The 23,385-nt window shown below is 37.4% G+C and overlaps 1 protein-coding gene across 3 annotated transcripts; it reads left to right on the forward strand.

Annotated features, from left to right (window-relative positions):
* The first annotated feature begins 2 nt into the window (after positions 1-2).
* On the forward strand, positions 3-22,455 carry PPM1K (protein phosphatase, Mg2+/Mn2+ dependent 1K). Of its 3 annotated transcripts, none has more exons than XM_087864002.1 (8): positions 3-179; positions 6,169-6,698; positions 7,546-7,650; positions 12,143-12,306; positions 14,441-14,606; positions 14,969-15,113; positions 16,053-16,187; positions 18,733-22,455. In XM_087864002.1, exons 2-8 carry the CDS (start codon positions 6,259-6,261, stop codon positions 18,862-18,864), a joined length of 1,287 nt encoding a protein of 428 aa, XP_087720128.1. In that variant the 5' UTR covers positions 3-179; positions 6,169-6,258; the 3' UTR covers positions 18,865-22,455. The 3 variants fall into 3 exon arrangements, with proteins under 3 accessions (XP_087720128.1, XP_087720127.1, XP_087720126.1); XM_087864001.1 differs by lacking the exon at positions 12,143-12,306 and having other exon boundaries at positions 5-179; positions 7,546-7,646; positions 18,733-18,902; positions 20,431-22,455; XM_087864000.1 differs by lacking the exon at positions 12,143-12,306 and having other exon boundaries at positions 5-179; positions 7,546-7,646.
* The last annotated feature ends 930 nt before the right edge of the window (positions 22,456-23,385 follow it).

A 23,385-nucleotide genomic window follows, 5' to 3' on the forward strand; every position in this document is an offset into this window, starting at 1 on the left:
CTCACTGCGGGTGAAAAATTCTCGAGATTTTCCAGCAGAAGAGCCAGTGGCTGTTCTAGGTGCTTGCTCCAGAAAGCAGAAAACCGCGGGGAAGGCAATCTTACTTACCCAGCAGCAAAGTCTCTTCCCCGCCCTCTGTTAATTAATTAGAAAATTTCCAGGGACGTAACCATCGCGAGGTAAGAGCCTAGAGAGTACACTTCATTTATTTCTAACAGTTTATGATATTATTTATAGGCGGGGTCGCATCCCAGCGCTCAGGGTTTGCGGAATGAAGAGTAAACGGAGGGTTCTTCAAGGAGGGGAGGGGAAAAGTAGGTTTAAATCCCCCAGCCCCACAGTCAGCGTCTGGGTTCTCTGTGCGTCGCTTTCTTCTCTTTGGAGGTCATGAGTAGCAACTCCGGTCGGGGGCCCACCCCCGCTGCGCTGCCGGCAGTGGGCGTTTCCCGCCGAGACCCCGGCGCTCGGCCTTGAACTTGACTGCAGGCTGGAGGCGCCACCATTGCGAGTGGAGTGGGCCGGGGTTGGAAGACAGGAGAGACCATGGACCTGATGGTGAAAAGGGCGGGAGCTGCTCGTTCGCGTTTCGCCGTAGCGAGGATCCGGGTCGCCCTGCTTGCACCCTGGACTCGAAGATGCTGCAGGGGTCAGCGTGCCGTCTCCGTCGCAGATGCAACCGGGGTGAGGGAGACGTGGCGACATCCGAGATCTGTGCGGAGAGAGAGTGGATGGGAGGCGGAGACCGGGCGGCGGAAGGTGCTGGAGGGAGCCCAGCCATCTGCAGAGCGGCGCGGGCGGGCGGGTGTGCTTCCTGCTGTGTATCATACTGGCTACTCATCTGTCAAGCCAGCGAGCGAGCCCAGGATCCTGAATTGTCCGAGGGTGAGCGTTTCAGGGGACCGGAATAGAGCAGGATGCAGAGCCCTGGTTGGTGCCCATCTGAGGATGTGGGTTTTGCTTTGCCAAGAGAGGCCTTGTGGCGGGTTTTTTTTTGTTTTTGTTTTTGTTTTGTTGTTTTTTTTTTAAGCAACAGCTTCATGTAGTTGCGAGATTTCACAGGAGGCGACAAAGACGAGACTCCGAGTGGAAATAGCCAGGGAATTTGGAGTCCCTAAAGCTCCACTGGACTTTCTGAGCTTCAGACTGAAAATGTGCAGCAAGGCCTCTTAAGCCCTTTGCACCCATCCTCCACCTGTTTGGAGGAAGGAATGAGATTGTCGTCGGTTTCAAAATGAGTGACAAGTGACGGATTATAATGGTCTTGAAGAAGAGTAGTGATATCATGGTATTAGAGGAAGAGAACAGATGCACCACTGGGGTAATAAAATAGTGACAATTTTTGAGTAGTGAGTTTTGTTAATGATTTTTTTGTTCCAACCGCAGTCACTTTCTACTGATGACTGACACAGGCACCTCCCTTGACTAGAATCTTAGAGAAGAGGAAGGAAGAGGGGAGATGTGCTGTTGATGTAGTATGGAATGTCAAGGAAAATCCTTAAATGAAGTATAAAGGTACAGGTTTGGAATGTGGTCTCTGAGTTGTAGCCACATTAACAAAGATGTTTTAAAAGATAATCTATGGAATTAGAACCATGAATACTTTTCACGACTTTCATTCCTCTATTCACACATCTAAACATGTTCACATCAAACCCAAGGGGAATCATTTGGGGTTTTTATTGTTGTTCTTTCCCTCATGTAGACTATTACAGTTTGTTTCCCTTCCTCGCAGCAGAGTACTGATAAGATATTGGAGTCCACATTTCCTGAAATACTTTCGGGAGGTTTCCATACCATTTGAATTTATTGGGATGCATTGGTTTCTTTAGAAAAGTTGATAAATATTTGCTTTGAGAATATTAAAATTACCTGTGTTTCTTTTGTGGAAGTTACTGATGTGAAGATACCTGCGTGCTACTTTATAATGGGCAAATATGAATATTTTCTTAAATATTTTTGCTGGAGGGATAAATCTAAGCAGCTTTCTGTAATACTGAACCATAGAATGCTGGAATAATTTTGGCACACACCTGAAATTACAACAATAAATTGTCCTTTTGACCTGCTTTCAGCAGTCAACAGTTTAACTCAAATCCCCAGTGTATCCTCCTGCCAGAGACAGTGACTCTCTTACCCAAAAATAAATTTGGACAGCCCTGAGATATTTAAACCATTGAGGGGTTATAAAATGGGAATGATATGAAGATGTGGCATAGCAATCTTGTAGCTGTATATTGTAGCTTTTCTTCACCACCTTTTATTTTTAAATCAAGTATGTACTTCAGAAGTTTACTACAAACCAAATGCATTTTTTTCCCTTCCTGATGCATTTCACCTGAGATTTCCTCCTCTCAGGATGTGGGTTTTCTGTGCCTTACTCTTGTGCTCTCAGAGCTTACTTCCAGTTTAGCCCTCTTTGCTGAGAATCCCTCCTGCTAGTCATAATTGTTAAACCAGGTGCCAACATTTTTCACTGGTCAAGAGTTCCGTGTCAGGACTTTCAAGTATCATATTAAACTGTTAAAACATTAAGGAAGAATATGGAGAAGGCCTGGTCACACAAATCAATGTGAAAATGATGAAAAAGGAAAATGTTTTCAGGCATTTATTTATTGACAGTATATAGAATATATAGGGTTTCTCTGTGTGTATATATGTATGTGCATACTCACATTTTTAAAAATTCGTGTGATTAAAGTAAATTTGTGGGTCATACATTTTTTGTTTTGATTGGAAAATAAAAAGGAATTTGGAAAAGTTTGGTCTGGAAGGAAGATTGTCCATTTTTTTTCCCCTTTTGATCTATGACTATCAATATAGTTTAGGTTGCTGATATAAATAACCTGTTCTGTCACTAGGATTCCAGCCAAGTTCTTTATCTTTATTTTCTTGCTTAGCATAGTTTTTGCATTTTATTTTTCTAGTTGAATATGGTGTGTGGGTAATGTGTTCTTGTGCTCTTAGTTGATTTAACTCTTGCTCTGACATTTTTGTGTCTTCAAACAGCTTTCAAGCAGAATTACTTCTACCCCTTGACTCTTTTGGATGTCTTTTACTTTCAAAGTTTGAATATAAATGTTCAAATGGTTTATAAAAATAAGCTAGTCTTGATTTCTGACTGAGAGATTGACATAAAGGATTCCTGAATAACTTTTTTTTTTCTTTTGAGAATGATAAACAGATGCCAATTTATAATTGCTGAACTGACAAATAATAAAATATCTCCTAGGTGTTTGTCAGTTTGTTTTCCACTCTTTCTGTTATGAAGAACACTGATGTGTTGTTTTGTTTTGTTTTTTCCCCTGCAGACTTCTTCCATATCATAAAGTATACTCTCTTGTCTGCTGGTCAGTGTGTAGTCATTTCTATGGGCATTTGGAGGACTGGGGGCAGCTGATGGCTACTTCCTAGCTTGAATCTCTGGAGGAAGCTTTTCCTGATGTGCAGGTTTAATTCAAAGTAGTTATTTAGCTTGAGAACACAGGTCCTCTTTGAATTGTTTCCCCAGGGAATATGGAGATTAATAAGATTTAGTTCTATTGCATAAAAATATACAAAGTCACCTGCTTACGTAAGTGGTGCTGATCTAGTTTTGTAAACTAGCTGTATATCTGGCTCACATTTCATCTATGCCAAAAGTATTCCCTAAAGTAAATGTTTTCCTATAACTGTTCTGCTTACTTTCTGAGATGATTGTGGACATAATAAGTGAGGAAGGAGGCCAGGTTGATGATTGATTTTAAAGAAACTGCCTAACTTGCATTTTATTTCATTTTTTTAAAAGATTTATTTATTTTTTTATGTCAGGGAGAGAGAGAGAGTGAGCCAGAGTGTGAGGAGGAAGGGGCAGGGAGAGAGAATCTACAGTAGACTCTGTGCTGAGCACAGAGCCCAATGGTGGGGCTGGAGCCCACAACCCGTGAGATCAGGACACCAGCCGAAACCAAGAGTACAATGTTCACCCAATTGAGCCACCCAGGTGCCCCCTTTTATTTCATTCTTAAATGTTTCCAGTGGATATTTGTTTCCTGCTAAAAATGCAGCTCTGGGTTTTGTTTTGTTTTGTTTTGTTTGGAGGAGAGAGAGAGAAGAAAGACAAGAGTGCCCTAGAAGAGCTGCAAAAATATTTACTCAATATTTATTTGCTTCTAATTCTAGAACTCTTGTTTGAAGTGGGTGAATGACTGCAAAATGGCCCAAAGCTGAATATTGCATACATAGTTTCAGATTGAAACCAAAAGAATAGGACTTAGCTTATACAAAAACAGACTCATTATATTGTGCACTGAAACTAATATAATGTTGTATTGTCAGTCATAGCTCAGTTTAAAAGAAAAAAGAATTGCACTTCACTAATTTCTGGTGCACTCTTCAAATATGAGTGGTTTCTAATAAATGCATCTTAAAATTTTATTTTTTTCTATGTGGTATAAAGCTGCTTTGTGAATTATCTCCATCAATAATCAGTGCTTAGTTCCCTATCGTAGATTGTATTATAGTTTGAAATTTCTTCATAAGTCCTTACCCTTATTTAACATAGTGTTGGTGAATAAAAATACCACCTTCAATCAGAAGCAGAGGAATAAATACCTTTTTTTGGTAATTTAATGTTGCTTCTCTTTGATACTTGATAACCAGAGATACTATGTCTCCTCCACCCGTAATGTTGTCACAGAAGTGAGTTTCAATCTTTTATACATGATATTAGCTAAAGGGCCAAGAAGGAATGGTCTCCTAAGTCTTTCATGGTACATTAATTCTTTGGGAGGCCTGCTATGAAGGCAGGGCGCATGTTTTTCATCGCATGGATATCTAAGGGTGCTCTTTGAAACTTCATCTTTTCACTCTACTGTTTTATTTACTGTTCTTACACAGAGCTAGACTGATTTCCAAAAATTTATTTGAAAATGATTATTTGAAGTCTGCAATGCATTTACTGACTGGTTCACTCACGGGCTTTGTGTGTGTGTGTGTGTGTGTGTGTGTGTATGTGACTTTTCCTGAGATATATTTTTTCAAGTCCACTTTTTATTGTAAAATAATTCAAACATACAATTAGAGTAATACAATACCTGTATACCCTCCACCAGCATTATCAAATCTTGACATTATGCTATCTTTTCCAGTTGGTTTTTAATACATAAAGTAACAGAACTAAGTACCGTGGAGTTGAATTTTTGCTTAGAACCTTATTTGTATGGAAAACTGCCAGAAACACAGCCCTTCCTGCAGGGGTGTAGGAATTCCCCCTGACAACACCCAGGGTAGGATTCAGCTTTGGGACAGAGTCCAGAAATGGGGGTGCAGAGTAATAGTTTCAAAGAAATGTAGTGTGGTTTCAGGCACTAGCTCTGGCTGCGGTATTCCACAGCATGCAAGGGCTGGGCTGCTGGGTGTGTAGATTGGAGACCAGCAGCTGTTAATGTAAATGCATAGATCAGTTGCTCAGAAGCCACAAAGTGGTGCCCCCCAATCCCAGTGATCACACACATCGGAACTGGCTCACCCTTGTGCCCGTGGGAGTGTTTGCACAAACCATTCTGCATTAACCATAGTAATGAAATATGTGAAGTTTAGTAAGTTGACAAACCTTAGAAGAAAACAATTTAGATCCTAGATGGTGTCTTTGCTAAAACTTGGGCACTCTGAGTGCAGAACTGTCCTAACAATTCTATTAACCAATTACTTTTCTTATTTCTTTCCCCCTGAGGAGACTGGTACTGTCAACATTTGCCCCTACCTTTTCTAAAGAGCAAAGGAGTTAATGAAGGGAAGAATATTTATTTACACCCACAGTTTATATTCTTGCTATGCGAAGTACAGCCTTGTTTGCTGTCACCAGGGAGCTGGCTCGAAATGCAGAATTTCAGGCTCCACCCCAGACAGACTGAAACAGAATCCGCATTTTAACAAGTTCCCCAGGTGACTGTAGGTTGAAGTTTGAGAAACACTTGTTCTATATGCTATATACACATTGTTAAACTTTTATAGAATTTAAGCACTGTGAAAGGGGTAGGTATATCGATTTTGGTTTTGATCCACTATTCTTAGAAGTAGGCTGTTAGGTGCCACATTCTTTATGGCCTTAGGCTTTGGTAATATCTAATGATACATCAGTTATATGTGAAATTACTGATGGAATCTCTCTCTCTCTCTCTCTCTTCTCAGTCGCATCGTTTTTTTTTTTTTTTTTTTGAAGACATTCCATTGTCGTTCTATTGACCGTTCCCTCATTCCTGAGTCCTTTGGAGTTGAGTTATGTCCACAGCTGCCTTAATTACTTTGGTTAGAAGTGGTGGGAGCCACGTGAGAAGGAGAGTGCTGCTGAGCTCCCGCCTACTGCAGGACGACAAGCGGCTGACACCCACCTGCCATAGCTCCACTTCGGAGCCTAGGTGTTCTCGGTTTGACCTGGATGGCAGCGGGCGTCCAGCCACCTGGGACAATTTTGGGATCTGGGATAACCGCATCGATGAGCCCATTCTGCTGCCGCCCAGCATTAAGTATGGCAAGCCAATTCCCAAAATCAGTCTGGAAAACGTAGGCTGCGCCTCGCACATTGGCAAACGAAAAGAGAATGAAGACCGGTTTGTCAGCGCTCAGCTAACGGATGAGGTCCTGTACTTTGCCGTGTATGACGGGCACGGCGGACCTGCAGCTGCTGATTTCTGTCACACTCACATGGAGAAATGCATCATGTATGTACAATGACTTTCGCTCTTGACTTTGCAGTTTACCTTATACTTCATGTTTAAACTTTAACCTTTTGGCTGAGATGTTCACTGTTAACCTAGTTGAGTGGTTCCATACCATTGTTTTACAAACAAGCAGTAGCTTAAGCATCCCACTTATTACTGGTGGTTATTACCATTCCACGGTGTATGTTTTGACAACTCACTTGGTGAGAGCATTGACCAGGATAACAGCACTTTGATTTGTGATCATTTCAAGCTAAGTAACATAAAGTACATGATCTCATGTATAAAGAAAAGCATTTACTCCTACCAGTGCCTGACATATAGTACTTCAATAAATGGTAATTCTTCTTGCAAGTGGTATGAATAGCTTTAGATGATTGACAGTAGTATGGGGAAAATGCATTTAACGAGGGTGTTTTGGAGATCTTTAAAAAGTTTATTTACTGCAGTTATTATTAATGTATTTTGGGGACCATATGACTTGAATTAAAAGAAGGGGAGAACATATGACTGTTGTCATCCTGTGTATAGTTATTCATGCTGTTGATTTATTCATATTTTGAACTCAGTGACATAAATTTATTTGAAGGAATTTTGACCTGTCAGGATTGTGGATAGAAGTATTATTCTTTAAGGACGGAGACTTGGACTTTTATTGTTCTTAAAGGCTTATCTCCATGTCTAGTTATTTCCTAATTTCATTTGCTGATCTGTGGATTTTAAGCATCTGAGAGGCAAACCATGGAGGTCCATTATATGGACTAACAGCTAGCCAGAGGGACCTAGATGAAGAAGAGAAACCTATTATAAAATGATTGTTTGGGACTCTCTTTTCCTTTCCACAAAGGGATTTGCTTCCTAAGGAGAAGAACTTGGAAACTGTGTTGACCTTGGCTTTTCTAGAAATAGATAAAGCCTTTGCAAAGCACGCCCACCTGTCTGCTGATGGTAAGTAAAACAATCACATTCCTTAGGATCTTGGGGCATATCTAATGAAAGGAAACAATTTAAGCCTTTGGGGTGGAAATGTAAGTTTATTTGTGAGGATGCTTATGTGGAAAGTGATTTTATATAAGGAATAACTTTAAATGCCGTTTGGAATCCAAAGTAGTGTCAGTACTTCATTTTTAAATGAAGTATATTGGAGAATTTTTCCAAAAATTGAAGCTCTAACATGGTTCTGATACTGAATTTGAATTTTTAAAAGATTTAAAAAATTTTTAAATTACTCTTTATATGGACTGGAGGGCCATACTATGGGAGGGTTTACTGCTTTTGGTTTTTTAGATGAATCTGATGACAAAGTACCGAAATACACTATAGGGTAATCTTGTTTAGCCACGTAGTAATTGCCCAGACAAGAAAAAAATTGCTAACTGGTCCTAAATAAGAAAAGACAATGGCTAATACGCACTACTTTGTTTAATTAGAAGGAAGATATGTTTTCTCCCGCTTCTAAAAGAGTTTGGTCTTGCAGCTTTGTGGTAACTAGTGATATTTTTGTTTTTATTTGTTAAACACAAGGACACGTCAGCTGATTTTTTAAATTTATGTACTGTATGTCCTTAAATTTTGAAAGTAAAATGTTTCTGATTTTGACTAAACTTATCAAAAGCATTCAGAAAAATGTAGCTAGTGTTTTCTAGTTAGCTGACCCCCACATCTTTTGCTCCTAAAGGTAATCTTGAAAACTTCTGCAGTGACGTGTAAATATATGCATGCAGAACTCATAACTGATTTGACAGTGAATCACACAATATTAATCTGTGTTTGGTTCATCTTTTTATTTAAAGGACGTCAGAGCACCACAGAAATAACATTTCACAAGTTTCAGTTGGAGAACAGAGGGATGGAAATTCTCCTCATTTCACTGATAAGGCCCGCCGCAGAGTGAGGGCTGGGGTTTTCCTGGCACCCACAGTGTTTAATGACGAGGATTATAGAGGATGACTAGGATAGCTCTATTCACCATCTTACACGATTTTTTCCTTCCCTTTTTTGAGAACCTTACTGTCATCATACTTTTTGGAAAAGCATTAGCGTCCACTCTCTTTGTTCAGGGATTTGTTTTCTTGTTTGTAGATCACTCGGCCCATTTTCTCTTCTCTTTCATTCCTTTGGACTTTTTTCCTTCCAGCTGGCTCCTCACCTTTGAAAATAGAGGTTGAGAGAAGGTAAATTGTAGGTATAAGATTGAGCTCTTGTTCCTAATGGGTAAAATCTAGGAGGTAGAATGGAACAGTCAAACACTTTCTTGTAGTTTCATTTTTATGACTCTGAATATTGGCGTGCTCTTGTTTCATCCATAACCAGGTTGGCTGTATCTCACACCATTGGAGTTTATTGGCTGTAATGCAGGTGGTGTGCCCAGCTTATTGTTATTATTATATTTCTTCTTCTGTCAGAAGAAAGCACTCAAGTTTATCATGGGGAGTGTGGGGGCCAACAACCAAAACATTAACCCTTCAGGGGTGCAGTCAGCCCTTTGGTAAAGGATCTGATCAACAAGGGTGCTGAAAACTGAGATTTGGTGTAAAATATGAGAGGACCCCTTTCATTTTTATTAAATAAATTATAATTCAAGGAAATTTTGAACTTAGGGAAAAATTTGTTTAACTTGCCTACCTTAAAGGAAACTTTCTAAAGGTGCCTTACTCAGAGACAGTTGTACAAAGAAAGTAATCATAAAAATATAATTAATTTCTAATAATAAATTTAAACTGTATTTATTTAACTTAGTTCACCTGTCATATGCTTTGAGTTAATGATCCCAGAACTTTTATAAGATATTCTAAAATTTATTTTTCATTTAATGGCCATTTGTTTGCAAGTATAATGGAGCACAATGGAATGATACTAGTGTGCTACTAAATACTAAAGGAAAGGGGTCTACTATGACACTGTTGTTCTTAAATCTTGTTTTGTATGTATTCTTATTGATCACTTGGTCTGTGTGTGTGTTTTTAAATAAGTATTTTTGGAACAACTTGAAAATTTATACTTAGTAAATGGCCAAGGCTTTCAACATTGTTTAAAATTGCCTTTTGATATTCGGGGCCTGTTTTATCAAATATATTAAAGCCACTGAAGATAGATGGTATAAGTTGTTTAACTTTTCAATTTGTGAATTAGAAAAAACATGCCGTTTCACATTTCAAGGTTATTATTTAAATTAAAAACATTTTTTTGTTTTGTTTTTTAGTAAGAACTGAAGCCGTATCGGTATTATAAGAGTGGATAATATTCTTTTTGGCAGAGCTCTAGGTAGGACCCAGGCTAGTTAAATAAAATTGTGAAGTAAGTACAGTATGCCCTTTCCAGGTTTTTTTTTAAACTTTTCTATCAGCACCAGTCCCATTTTCCCTCCTTGAACCCTTCTAGTGAGCAGCTTAAAGGTAGGGACCATGCTTATTCATTTTGAATCTCCAGCGCTCAGTACCCCATATAGAATCTGGAAGGCACTCAATAATTATTTGGACTGACCCGGTTTTTCATGCCCGTTCTTTCTCACCAACATTATTACAATTTATTCTTTGATTATCCTAGAGCCAATTAACCAAATTTTTAATATAATGTATGTGTTTTAATGAGTTATCACTCCTGAGTGTATTTGAATTTTAAGGAGGGGAAGCCTGAAAAGAGATTGATTAAACCATAGGAATGAATCAGCAATGGTAGAATTTGGGGTATATATGGGAGGGGTCCCCCTCAATTACACTATATTAGCTTTCTTGAGAGAAAGTGAAAAAAATAAAGTGAACATAAAACATTTTACTCTTTTCAAGAATTTAGTCCAAAGCTGTCACATCTGCAAGTGCTTCAAATTATCCTGTTAGCATTTAAAATAGTTACTATTTCAGTTTAAAATGGGGGTGATTTGAGGAGAAGAAAATCAGAATGCCACTTACCAAAAATAGCAAGAATCTTGCCTTTATGAAATTGCTGGCTATTTTTACTGATTTTTTGTTGTCACATTTTGAAATCACCCTTATTTATGGAGCTAATTTCATCACCATCTTTAAATATTTCTGGATTTAATTCATGCCAGTCGTGTGTATTTTTACAATTAATGAAACCAGCCAGCAAATTCAAATGATATCCGATTACTCTCCTGTTTATGAACAAATCTCCCTTAAAACACATGGGGTGGTAGAAAACTGAGATTATATCCTTTACATTCTATAAACTCTTCCAAGTGTTTCTAGATTGCTTAAGGCTTGAAAGCAACAAAGCTCCCCAAGAGACAAATGGATCAAAAAGAGAAGACTTGCTCTGGTGTTCAGAGTGTGAGATGTTGGTGGCAGCATCGTGAGTCCCATGGGAAACATCCATGCTCTTCACATTACCTGATCTCTACGAAATAATCAGTGTTAGAAAGGCAGTGTTTTTGAGCACTCTTATTATACTGGGCATAGCCAAAAGAAAAAACAATAGAGACGACACTGAAGAGATACTTCTTGTGCTGTTACTGCTTCAGCTCATTACTTGGATTTTGGTGTTCATGAGTCCTACATGTCTGGAACACCTGTGTTTAATAAATATTGAAAACCGTATTGATTTATATGTATTATTGTTTACACAGTAAACAATAATTACCAGGGGGGTTATACTTCGAAAAGTACAGCTTTTATTCTTATGTTGCCATTCAAAAACTTGATCATTTTTCTTTTGATATGTTGACCTGCAACACCGGGGAAAGGAGAGAGCTGCAGAATACCCATGTTGTGCATTCCATAAATTTATAAACTTGCACTAAAGCCTTATTAGCCAGTATTTAAACAATTTAAATTAATCCGTCTACTAAAAAAATGCATTAAGCATCATTAAACAAATATGTTACTTCTTGTATCTGGTATAGGAGGTGCTTTAATTCCTTCTTGATATATATTTGAATCCCAGTAATTGGTGGTATACTGTAGTGCACATCTTCTCTAACTATGTACTGCTTATCAGATACAAATTATTCACTGCTGTATCCATGAATTTTCCCACTCGTTGTTGGGACAATTCTGATATTGGTACCAAACAAATTGACAGTGCCTTTTTTTTTTCTCAGCTCTGCAGAGGTACTGTTTTACTTCTCAGGACTAACTGTTAAAGTGTGTGTGAGTGGTGTGCCTGTGTGTGTGTGTGTCTGTGTGTGTGTGTGAGAGAGAGCATGAGTGTATAGATGCATGTCTGTGGTATACCGCATGTATGTTTTGTATGCCTGCATTTGGACATAGTTTTCCCAACTGTGGGAAGCTGTGAAACTAAGAAGTTTTACTCTGAGGTGAAAAAACAGATTCAACTACAAAATACCATCAACTTGGGCAAACTGAGTCTTGAATTCATTGATATGGCACCTCCTGGAATATTATGTAATATGTTAGTGAAATTTTCACCAAAATAAAAAACTTTCCCCTTATTTTGCTGCTCTTTCTCTGCCCTCCTCTGTGTTGCAGGTTTGTAATGTTTGAGCACAATTCCTGGGTGAATTTCCTATTTGCCTCTGTGCGTGTTATTTGTGGCAGAGAACTGTGCCCGGTCAGCAGCTCTAGACCTGGAGCCCGTGGACACTATATGCTGGGCTTCAGTGGAAAGAGAGATCTGCTTAATTTTGTCCCAGGTGAAGGAGTCCAGCGGTTCCTAGCCTGGACTACTGGAAGGTTCCCACATCCTCTTTGTCCCATTAGTTGAGATGACTTGCAGTAGGAAATGTCCAGTGAGTGTTAAGACCTTATTGAAAGATGTCTTAGTTTTATAGTTTTTGTTGTTAGGGCAAAAAGTGAGAATTTATATTTCCATGTTAAATGTTAAATGAAATAAATGCTTATTTGATATTTATTTCTTAGATGCTTAGCAAACCAGAATCAACAGTTAGTTTTGAAAACTTTCCCATAAATCCTGGGATTTTGGAACTGTGAAGTTGGGTTGGGTAAAACTCAGGCTCTTTTAAATTCCTGGGTGGCCGAGGTGACCATGAATGACAATAGAATCCTAAACAGAGAAACCTGAAAGCAGTTATAAAATTTTAACTCTTTTGATGAAGCTAATTAAAACCACTTTTTAAAAAAGCTGCTGCTGACCATTTAAGCAAAGGAGAGGAATACTAAGTTCCCTGGACAGGTGGCATCTGAGTGAATGCCTGTGCTCTCTTGCCTGGGGCTTCCCATCATTGGAAAAGATGATAGTGGTTAAACGGTGAACGTTCCATCATATAACGTTTTGGGGAACTCAAAAGTTAACTTTTGTAATATGAACATCCCTGGTATTTATGCTAAAACATTTACGTTATACAATGACAAATATGTAATATGTTTTAGCATTGCTGAGATACTACCTTGCACAACAGTTCCAAAATCAAAAGATCAATGGGAAGATAGTGCAACTGTAAATGCTATTTCTCAATAAATTAGATTCAGCATGGATATAAAAGATTAAGTAGGGTTTATTAATGTTTTTTTTCATTTTACGTTTCTGATTAAAGCAGGCATTTTAATATACCAATTGGAAAATATATTTTTATATCTATCTCTATCTGTCCAAAATGTATTACTGATGAAATTTTTTAGTGTCTTTTTGGAAAAAAAAATTGGAAAGATTGAGCCTCAATCAGTCAAATCAGTAGCACTTCATTTTTCCTAAATCTACCTTTGAAGAAGAAATCATCTTTGGATGATCACCTGAATATTTAATTTAGGTGCTTTAAAGAATTTCCCATGTTACTGAAGACAATACCTGCTTTAAATAAGTTATCTTTTTCAGTTTCTTCCAATTTGCTTTACTTTTTAGCCCTTAATTTCACAGTATTCCCACTTTTGGCAAGGCTCAATGCACCTTCAAAATTTTTAACAAGTAGTAAAGAACTTAGAACAGACGCAGTTTGAATAAATCAAAGAAAGATGCAAAAATGCAGTTTGGATTGGAAGAAGGAAACAGTAGCAACGTCAAGCCAAGTAATATTTAATTTTGTTATTGGTCAGAAAAAATTAAATGTGAACTACATTAAGCATTTGGGAAACTAGAATGAACTTCATTCTCCACCCTCCATATTTTCCTAATATAACGATGGCTGTAACTTTGTTTCATGTCCGGGGAGGACAAAGATAAATAGAAAAGAATGTGAACCTTTAACCATTTTGGGATTTTTTTTGGTGAACATTTGTAAAATTAAAACAAATGTAGAAGGAAAGAATATAAAATATAGCACTCGAAGAGCAAATGATATGCCCTTGGCATTCTTGCTTAGCTTATTAACTGATAATACTGTCACAGGATAGGAGTTAAGAAATGGAAGAGAAAGCATTCTGAATGCATAGAAATTTTAGAAAAGTCAGCTTGCCTGAATGAACTCAGTAGACCTTAAAGTCATCCTGCGGTTTTAGCTAATCTAATTAAAATGTTATACTTTTAATACTGATGCCTGATATCAGTACACACAAGGGTGTCATATTATAAGTTCAAGTCAGCTCTAGTTTATATGAATAAAGGCCGTGTGGAGACAGTGATTCACTTTTTACCAAATTAGGTTAGCAACTTTTTCTATTTGCATGGAGCCTTGTTACTGAATTAAATAACTTCTTTCTCTGCATGCTCTTACTTACATAGTTCATTTGCATTTTATTTGCATAGCTCTAGTTAGATTAGAATGATATATTTCAGCCTTAGTTTAACATGCCTGTGTTTTATTTTGTAATAAAAATTCCATATCCAATCATTTGACTGTCACTGACTTATACTCTTTTTCATAATGTTTGCAGCAACCCTTCTGACCTCTGGGACTACTGCAACAGTAGCCCTGGTGAGAGATGGTATTGAACTGATTGTAGCCAGTGTTGGGGATAGCCGGGCTATTTTGTGTAGAAAAGGAAAACCCATGAAGCTGACCATTGACCATACTCCAGAAAGAAAAGATGAAAAAGAAAGGTACCACCTCCACTGATCATTCTATGAGGATGCAGTTTACATATTTCAAGTTAGAAATGAAACCTTGCATTTTATTTTTATTTGTTTTTTTTAAAGATTTTATGTATTTGAGAAGGAGAGAGAGCATGAGCAGGGGGGAGGGGCAGAGGGAGAGGGAGAAGCAGACTCTCTACTGAACAGGGAGTCCGACTTGTAGCTTGATCCCAGGACCCCAAGATCATGACCTAAGCCGAAGACAGAAGCTTAACAGACCGAGCCACCCAGGCACCCTGAAACCTTGCATTTTAAACTGATTTCTTCTTAAGTTTAACCATGCCTTCATTTCCTGGGTATCATGTCATAGTCTTTTTTTCTTGGACCAGGATCAAGAAATGTGGTGGTTTTGTAGCTTGGAATAGTTTGGGACAGCCTCATGTGAATGGCAGACTTGCAATGACAAGGAGTCTTGGAGATTTGGATCTTAAAACCAGTGGTGTGATAGCAGAACCAGAAACAAAGAGGATTAAGGTAACAATCTGCAACAGTTGATTCCCATGCAAGGAATGAAGGCAGGATTGTTTCCAGCTACAGGCTTTCTTAGAAGCCTTAACTGAAGCCAGTATGACTTTTAAAAGGAGTAGTTTATGGAAGGATAGATGAACTTTTCAGATAAAATAAGATACTGGCCTACTGTAGGGTGAAGTGCTTGGTTTTTACTCTACCCTGCGCTGGAATTAGCCTGGTAGAATGGCTCTACCGTCCTTTCTTACTGACACCTATCATCCAGTGTCACTACCTCTCGGAATCTGACCTTCACTTCCCTTTTGCACCACCTCCCTTTCTCGGACATCTTTTGCATGCTACCAGTCAGTGCCCCAGTGACACTGCAGTTCCCTCAACACACACCCCGTTGTGAGCTGACACTTCCCTCTTGCAAGTGCCCGTACCTAGTACTATATCACAGAGGCTCCCAACGATGGCAGCAGGGGATTGTTCATTGAATGATTTCTAGTCTCATAGCTATCCCACTTATATTCATTGTGTCTAACAAATACTTACGTAGTGTTTACTATGCGCCAGGCTTTGTCCAGAATGGCTACTACCACCCCATTTTACAGAGAAAACAAATCTAGAGCATAGGCGAACTTACCTATGTTTGCCTAGCCAAAAAGCAGAGGCAGATTGCAAACCCAGGAAGCCTGGCTCCAGAGACCGTGCTCTCCACCATTACCACATGCTTGCCTCTCAGCGTTTGGCTGTCTAGCTTCTTTCTTTGTGCTATTACCAAGTACATGTTGGGTTTGTCCTTGGTGGTTGATGCTAAATGTTGCTAATTTTGCCCAATATATCGGCCTTCCATTATCACTGTTAAGCTTTTAAACACAGATGACCACTCAGCAAACATAAAATCTTTGAATTTTAAAGATTATTCGAAGGCTGAGTCTATGTATTTGGTTCTGATTGCAGCTGCATCATGCCGATGACAGCTTCCTGGTCCTCACTACGGATGGAATTAACTTCATGGTGAATAGTCAAGAGATCTGTGACTTTGTCAATCAGTGCCATGATCCCAATGAAGCAGCCCATGCTGTGATTGAGCAGGTGACACGGCAGATCTTCTGCTAGAAAAGTCTAGCAGAATTTGGGGTGAGGTGGGGGTGGGGTGGGGGTGGGGTGGGGCAGAGAAAAGAACAACCCAGATGCAGGTCTTAGTACAGCCCGGAAAGTTTACTACAGGCTTGAGATTTCTTTGAAATCTTATGTTTTGGCTTCGTATTACAAGGAATTTTACACTTGATTCCATAATATTTCCATTTAAAAATTTTTTACAGTTCTCCCAAGCAGTTAAGTAAAACTTGTGTGCCAGAGAACGTGTATGTTTATTTTTTGGATTTGTACACATCTTGATATGATAGTAGTAGCAATAATAAATTACAATAATAGTTAATAGTAATATCACTTACTATGTGTCAGACACTCTTCTGTTCACATATATTTAACTCATGTAATCATCACAGTAACCTTCTGAGGTTAGAGATAGTATTATCCCTTTCCACAGATAAGGAAAACCGAGGCAGAGAGGCTGAGAAGTTAAGTAACTTATTCAAGATGACAAAACTATTAACTTGCAGAACTGGGCTTCAAACCCAGACAGCCAAGCTCCTGGATTCAACCATAAACCGTTAAACTGGACTGCTCCAAGTAAATATCCAGTGTAGGAACACTATAGGGTAGTCAACGTCTGGTTTTTTAGAATGGATGTGTGAAAAAAAACAAACAAATTCAGAAAGGTGTATGGATAGGTTATATGTGAGTGTGTCAATCAGAGCTAAATTTGGGAATACCCAGTGATACCCAGTAAAGAAAATGTAAAATTTCCATGTGTTGTTTAATATTGTATTTGGATAGATAGCTCTTTGAAGTTATAGCCATCACTGATCATTAGAGTCATGCTTTAATATTTTTAAAAGATTTTATTTATTTATTTGTCAGAGAGAGAATGTGAGCAGGGGGAGTGGCAGGCAGAGGGAGAAGCAGGCTCCCTGCTGAGCAAGGAGCCTGATGCAGGACTTGATCCCAGATCCGCAGGACGCTGGGATCAATGACCTGAGCGAAAGGCAGCTGCTTACCGACTGAGTCACCCAGGCGTCCCGAATCATGCTTTAATTTCATAGCTATTTTTGCCTTTCCCAATTTTTACCTTTGCCACTGGGAAGGCAAATTTAGCCCAAACTTTTAAGTGCTAATATTTGTAATAAAGACATAAGACCTCACTTAAAAAGCATTATTTGCTTGAAAATAGGTGGGCAAGCATGAATTATTCTCTTGGTTACTGTGTGTGTTCATGAGGTTACAGAAATGGGCCCAATCCCGTGGGTGATCACTTCTTTCCCAACTTCACCTACCTCTCGGAGATATGTGTGTTCTCATTCACACGAGCAAAGATATTTTAATGACTGCATGGCATTCTGCTATATTTGTGTACAGTAATTCATTTACTAGTTCCCCTAATCAGCAAATTTAGTTTATGTTCAGTTTTCCATATTATAGAGCAGGGGAGCACTGTATAAACATTCTCGTATCTACTTGTGCTTATCTATTTCCTTCATATATTATTTTCTTAGGTAAAGCTCTTAGAAAATTGCTAGGTGAAAGGATACACTGTATTCTAAAACTTTTAATAAATCGCCCTCCAGAAATGCTATTCCAATTTATCCTTTCCTTAGCATGTTTATAAATTTCTGTTTCTCCAAATGCTTATCATAGTTTTTGCCAATTTGATAAGTAGAAAAGTCAAATTGTAGTGTTTTAAATTTGCATCTTTTTTCATTGTTGGTGGAACTAACCATCTGCACAGGTTCATTAGCAGTTGTATTTCTTGTCTGTGTATAGTGTTCTTCCATTATTTTGTAGGCATGTTTGTCTTTTTCAGGGTTATTGTAACAACTTCCTATATGTTAAGTATATTAGTACTTTGATGTTGCAAACTTTTCTGTTTTGGTCTTTCGACTTGTTTGTAAAACTTTTTTATATTTTGATGCTTTTTATATCAGATATTTTTATCAACCCTTTCATTCACAGTTTTGGCCTCAGGCTTTAATTCTTTTGAAATACATTTGCTGTTAAATATAACCCCAAGCACTTCTTAAAATGATGACTATGTCATTTGCTATTTGAATTAGTTCCTAAAATTGATTTACAGTTCTCCTACTATAGGAAATTTAGTTTATGCCACTTTTCCATTTTGTAGGGAGCATAATATTGTCATTATATCTTATACATTCATTTCCTTAGGTTATTACTTTTTACCTTGTATTAGTCCCTATGCTGAATGTTTTGTTTTCTTCTTTAAGAGCTGCACATCTTGTGTCTTAGTCCACTGGTATTTCTGTTGCCAAAATTGCTACATGGCATATAGTTAATATGGTCGGTTTTTTTCGGGGGGGGGGTCATCTGTTATTCTACGTACAATCTAATAAACTGTGTGAACCTGATACATGGTGAATGAGTCACAAACCGCTGTGAAGTTACTCGTTTAGTAACTGTATTTTGAATGAAATTATAGCCTTCCAGAGGAACGATGATGTTTCTTCATACAGACTCTGATCTGGCGTGTTTTTTTCTTCCTTCCTGCTAAACCTTGCAGGCAATACAGTATGGTAGTGAAGATAACAGTACTGCGGTAGTAGTGCCTTTTGGTGCCTGGGGAAAATACAAGAACTCTGAAATCAACTTCTCATTCAGCAGAAGCTTTGCCTCCAGTGGACGATGGGCCTGATTGTTTGCTGGGACTTCTGTGAAGTGGTTTTTCACTGAGTATGTCAAGAAACTTACTAGATCAAACAAGTCAGCTGTGTCGGGGTGACTCTGTGACTCACTAGATCAGTACACAAGTCAGTGTAAACGTTCTAGCCATTTACATCGTAGTGTTTCATAAATATCTGTCATATTTATGTTCAGCTGTACATACTCAGTATAAATATGTGTGTAATTCAGCTATTGTGAGTTTCAAAGTTGAGTGAGCAAATGAAAAGTGGTTTTGACGCACTTGCTGAGTGTTAAATTTCTAATTTTCTAAAACTCTTAGGCAGCTATGAGTTTCTTTTGATCAGTTGTGTTCTTTATTCATTTGGACAGATTCTTGCCTTAGAGTTCTGCAACACTAGTAGGCATTTGACAGCTCTGCAATGTGTTAGCTGCAAGTGTTTATTTTTAATAGTTCTACCAAGGAGTAAGTGTGAAAACTGAGTTCTGTGTGACTATATTTTGTATCCTGGACCACTTACTGGTAAACTTCACAGTGCAGAAGACATTAATTTACAGACTATGGCACTGCTAAAGCGTGCGTGTATTTACGACAGTGCACTTTCATATTTCAGCTGTGCCCCTTGGTCTCCATTCTTCTTTTTCTGTAGCTAAGAATGCTATATAGTTACACAGACTACTCCTTTAAATCAGAGAAGTATGTACAGGCTGAGGCTTTTGGTCAAAGCTATATGAACTGAAATACTGACAGTATCAAGTACTTTGTATAAAGTTTCCATTTGTTATCTCTAACTCTGTTTTGTGTTTTGTATATAGTATGTTTATGTCACTTTTTGTATAGAGTAAGCAAGTTGGATAATGTGTCAGTAAAAATGATACCACATCGACTGACAATGCTATAGACATAATGTGAGGTTTATGTCTCCTTTTCACTTATTTCTATGATTCATAACAAAGAATAAATCTAAAACATTAAAGCATTCTATAGTTCAGCTTGCTGATATAATTTAGGAATGTAAAACTATACTTCCTTACATCTGCATGTAAGTTTGCTGTTAAAATGTGAATCTCTACATCATGTTTGGAATTACATCTGCAGTTTATTTTGGCAGACAATGTAAATTTGTTATATGTGTGAGTGTATGTACATATGTAAATGTTGGAATAATAGAGAATTAAAGGGAACAATCTTGCATAGCTCCTTCACCAGTTAGCTTTAAATTATTGATATGTTTATCCTCAAGGACTCTTGACAAACGGAAGACAGTTTTATAGTGGAGAACCAGTGGTATTGGCAGGTGAGGAAATGAATTTAAAATGGCTGTAGGAGATATTTTGTGGTGGGTAAATGATGTGGAAAACAGAAGCAGACTAGCATGTTGAAGCTACATTGCTATATGGTAATTTGCAAATAAAATACTAGGATGTGAGGAAAATACTAAGTGTTAAGAATGATGTGGAGTTTTGTTGTAGAAACAAGCAAAAAAAGAAACCAAGAAGATAAAGATGGTGGAGTGTATGCCTTCTACTCTCAGTTTTTGTGGTCGACTTGTTTTCTGTTTTTATGTTTTATTTAAAGGTTTGTTAGAAAGAAGATGGCCCAAAATAAATATTCACATCTTCTCACCTTTGGGAATGGAAGAAAATAAATCTTGAGTTTTCCTGCATATATTAATCAGGAATTTTCCTTTGACAAGACGAAGGTGACAAAGAAGTATTTCAATGTTTTTTCCCCAAGGAAGCTTAGTGAAAGTAAAAAACATTACAGGAAAGAAAATAGTCTCCTGTTCCTTGTCTGGGAAGTGAAGAACCAAAGGTAGGCTAAGAAAGCTGGAACACTTTCTTGTTCTATCTGAGTTAGGTCCCAGAACCTAAATATAGAAGCTTCACTTGGGAAAATGGAGAATTTCCAAACTAACAAGCAAACAAAAACTCTAAAGCACAAAACAACATTCTGAAAATGAAGGTTTCATTTTTGATCTGAATTCTTCACATGATTATTCCTCTCTTTTACTTTAAAAACTAAGGGCGGGAGTGATGTTGTCAAGCTCAAAAGTCACTTTTGATGCACTGAGGCGAGTGCCAGGTTTAACAAAGAGGAATTTGTAGGGTTGTCTAGGCCTTGGTTTGGGGTAGACTGTGCTCTGCTTTGCCTGAAAAGCTTTTAAAACTCAAAAATCAGTCAACTTTGACTAAAGCATAAATACATACTGGTGTTTGTTTTTTAAGCCGCAATGTTGAAGTATAATTTGTAGGTTACTGTAATCCACAAAAGATAAGAAGCCTACAAGGAATTATGCAAATAGTAGTGAAGAAAGGACTGCTCTAAATACAGTTTTTTAGTTATAACTGTGAATTTACCATGTGGCTATTACCATGTGGGTGTAGGTATAGTGTAGAGTATATATTAATGTAATTAAACCTAAATCCATTATAATTTACACTTGCCCTTCATTTATATGTAGAATATAAATCATCTTTATCAAATGTGTTGCCAAACTATTTGCCAACATTGACTTGGCAAAATATTCTTAAAATAAATCATTGTGATTTTTCACAAGTATAAGTTCTTAAGTACCTAATATATTCAAAAGTAAATGCTGTCCTTCTCTCCATCAACTGTTTATTTGTTGTAGATTTTTGTGTTTAAGTGCTTCAAAGTCTTATGCATTTTTTTCCGGAAAAAAATGAGTTTGTTTTGAAGGGAACAGTTTTGAATCTCTGCACTCTATGATGTGAACTTCTCTCAAGTTCCTAAATTAAAAAGAAATTATTTGCTTTGAAGAATTATTCGTACATTGTCTGAATAGAAATTATTTTTTCAAAGTGGAATTTGATTTTCTTTTTTTTTTTTTTAACGAATCCTGTTAGAGAATGTTTTAGGTCTATGCTAACTCTTCAATATCAGACAGGACATTTAGTTTCCTTTCTAAGAATGGACAAGGATTTAATTTCATGGTAATATGATAGTAAGAAAATGCTTCAAGGCAGGAGAAGGCATGGTTAAAGTTTAGCATCAAACAGTTAAATACAAACATGGATTTGTATTTAGCACTTCAGTTCACATACTCTTTCTGCAGAAAGTGATATAAAATTTTGGTTGGATTACATTTTATTGTACTTATTAGATTCACTTATCTGGATGACTTACGCAGAAGTAAAATGTCATGTCTTTGCAAGCCAAATTCTGATGACCTGCCTGTTGCTTTTGGTATCTGGAATGAGATCCATGGATTCTGGTGGCTCCCACTGGTTGTTAGATGGCTGAAATGGTCCACTGATGGTCAAATGAGTGTTCTGGACTGTGAAACCATGGAATTCTTCCACCTCCAAGAATGACTCATCTGCCGTTGGATTTCAGTACAAAATTTAGTACCTTAATGTGTCCTAAATTAATTTAGTCTGCTGAAGTGCTCCTGTGTACATTGTTTTACAATTTAACCAAAGTGCTACTTGTGTGTACTTTGTAATTTTTCCTAGTGAGTTGATGTAATTGCTTTGACCATTGTTTTAAATGTATGTATTAGAGTAATTGTGATCAGACTAAAATCATATATCTCAGTGTTCAAAATACCATTTTAATAAAGTACATCCATTAAGCACTTTTAAAAATCCAAGTGTGTTTATTTGGAATTCAGACTCCCAATATTTATTATGTGATCCTGTGAACACTGATATACAAGAGCCAATGAATGGTTGGGAATTAGTAGCCAAATTGCAAAATTAGTTTGAAGAATCTTTGGAAAGAGTGTATACACTTATCTATTAAAATTTTTTTGATTTGATCTGAGACAAAATTTGTCTTTTTTTATTTCCCTCTTCCAAAATATTTACTGGTACATCAAAGGAAAATAGTCATGATGATTTTCTAATATTTTGCATGTGGTATATTTCACTGTAGCATTTCTATGTATTTAAAAAAATAGAAATAGGGGTTTGGCAGTGATCCTGTAGACCTTAACATTATGCATTTAACATAAGCAATTTTTAATGTCCTGTTGTTAATTGAATAGTTGCATTCCATTGGCACAAGGATCTCTTCTATATTGTATTCCCTGAAGGTAACTTGGTCAACTCCATGGCAGTAGAGATCTGTCTGTCCTGTTTTGTTCAAATTCCATACCTAGCGCTCTTTATAGGTTTAGCAATGAGGAGAAAATGTTGAATCATTGATCATTAATGTTTGTTGAATAAGTTAATGCATTGAATTATACTTTCATTGATCTTATTCTAGTGGGGAAATGGACATTAGATATCTTAAATATTAAGCCACACATAGTATTTAATGGTGAAGGAATGATACGTCACCTCTTTCAGTGTTTCCTTAGACATGATCAATTATGCCTTTGTATATATATGGTTCAGAATCTTGTTCTGAACAAAAACCTAAAAGAGCAGTGCTGCATGAATGACTCTAACTAACCTTGCTTTTTCAGAAGATTGAGAAGGGGAAATGAATATTAAGGGTCTCTTTTGCATATACTATCTCATTAATTCTTCACAACAATCACACAGGGAAGCCTTTCTAATCATC

This window comes from Ursus americanus, chromosome 8, assembly GCF_024610735.1.
Source record: "Ursus americanus isolate L20-20 chromosome 8, mUrsAme1.1.p, whole genome shotgun sequence".
Lineage (NCBI taxonomy): Eukaryota > Metazoa > Chordata > Mammalia > Carnivora > Ursidae > Ursus > Ursus americanus.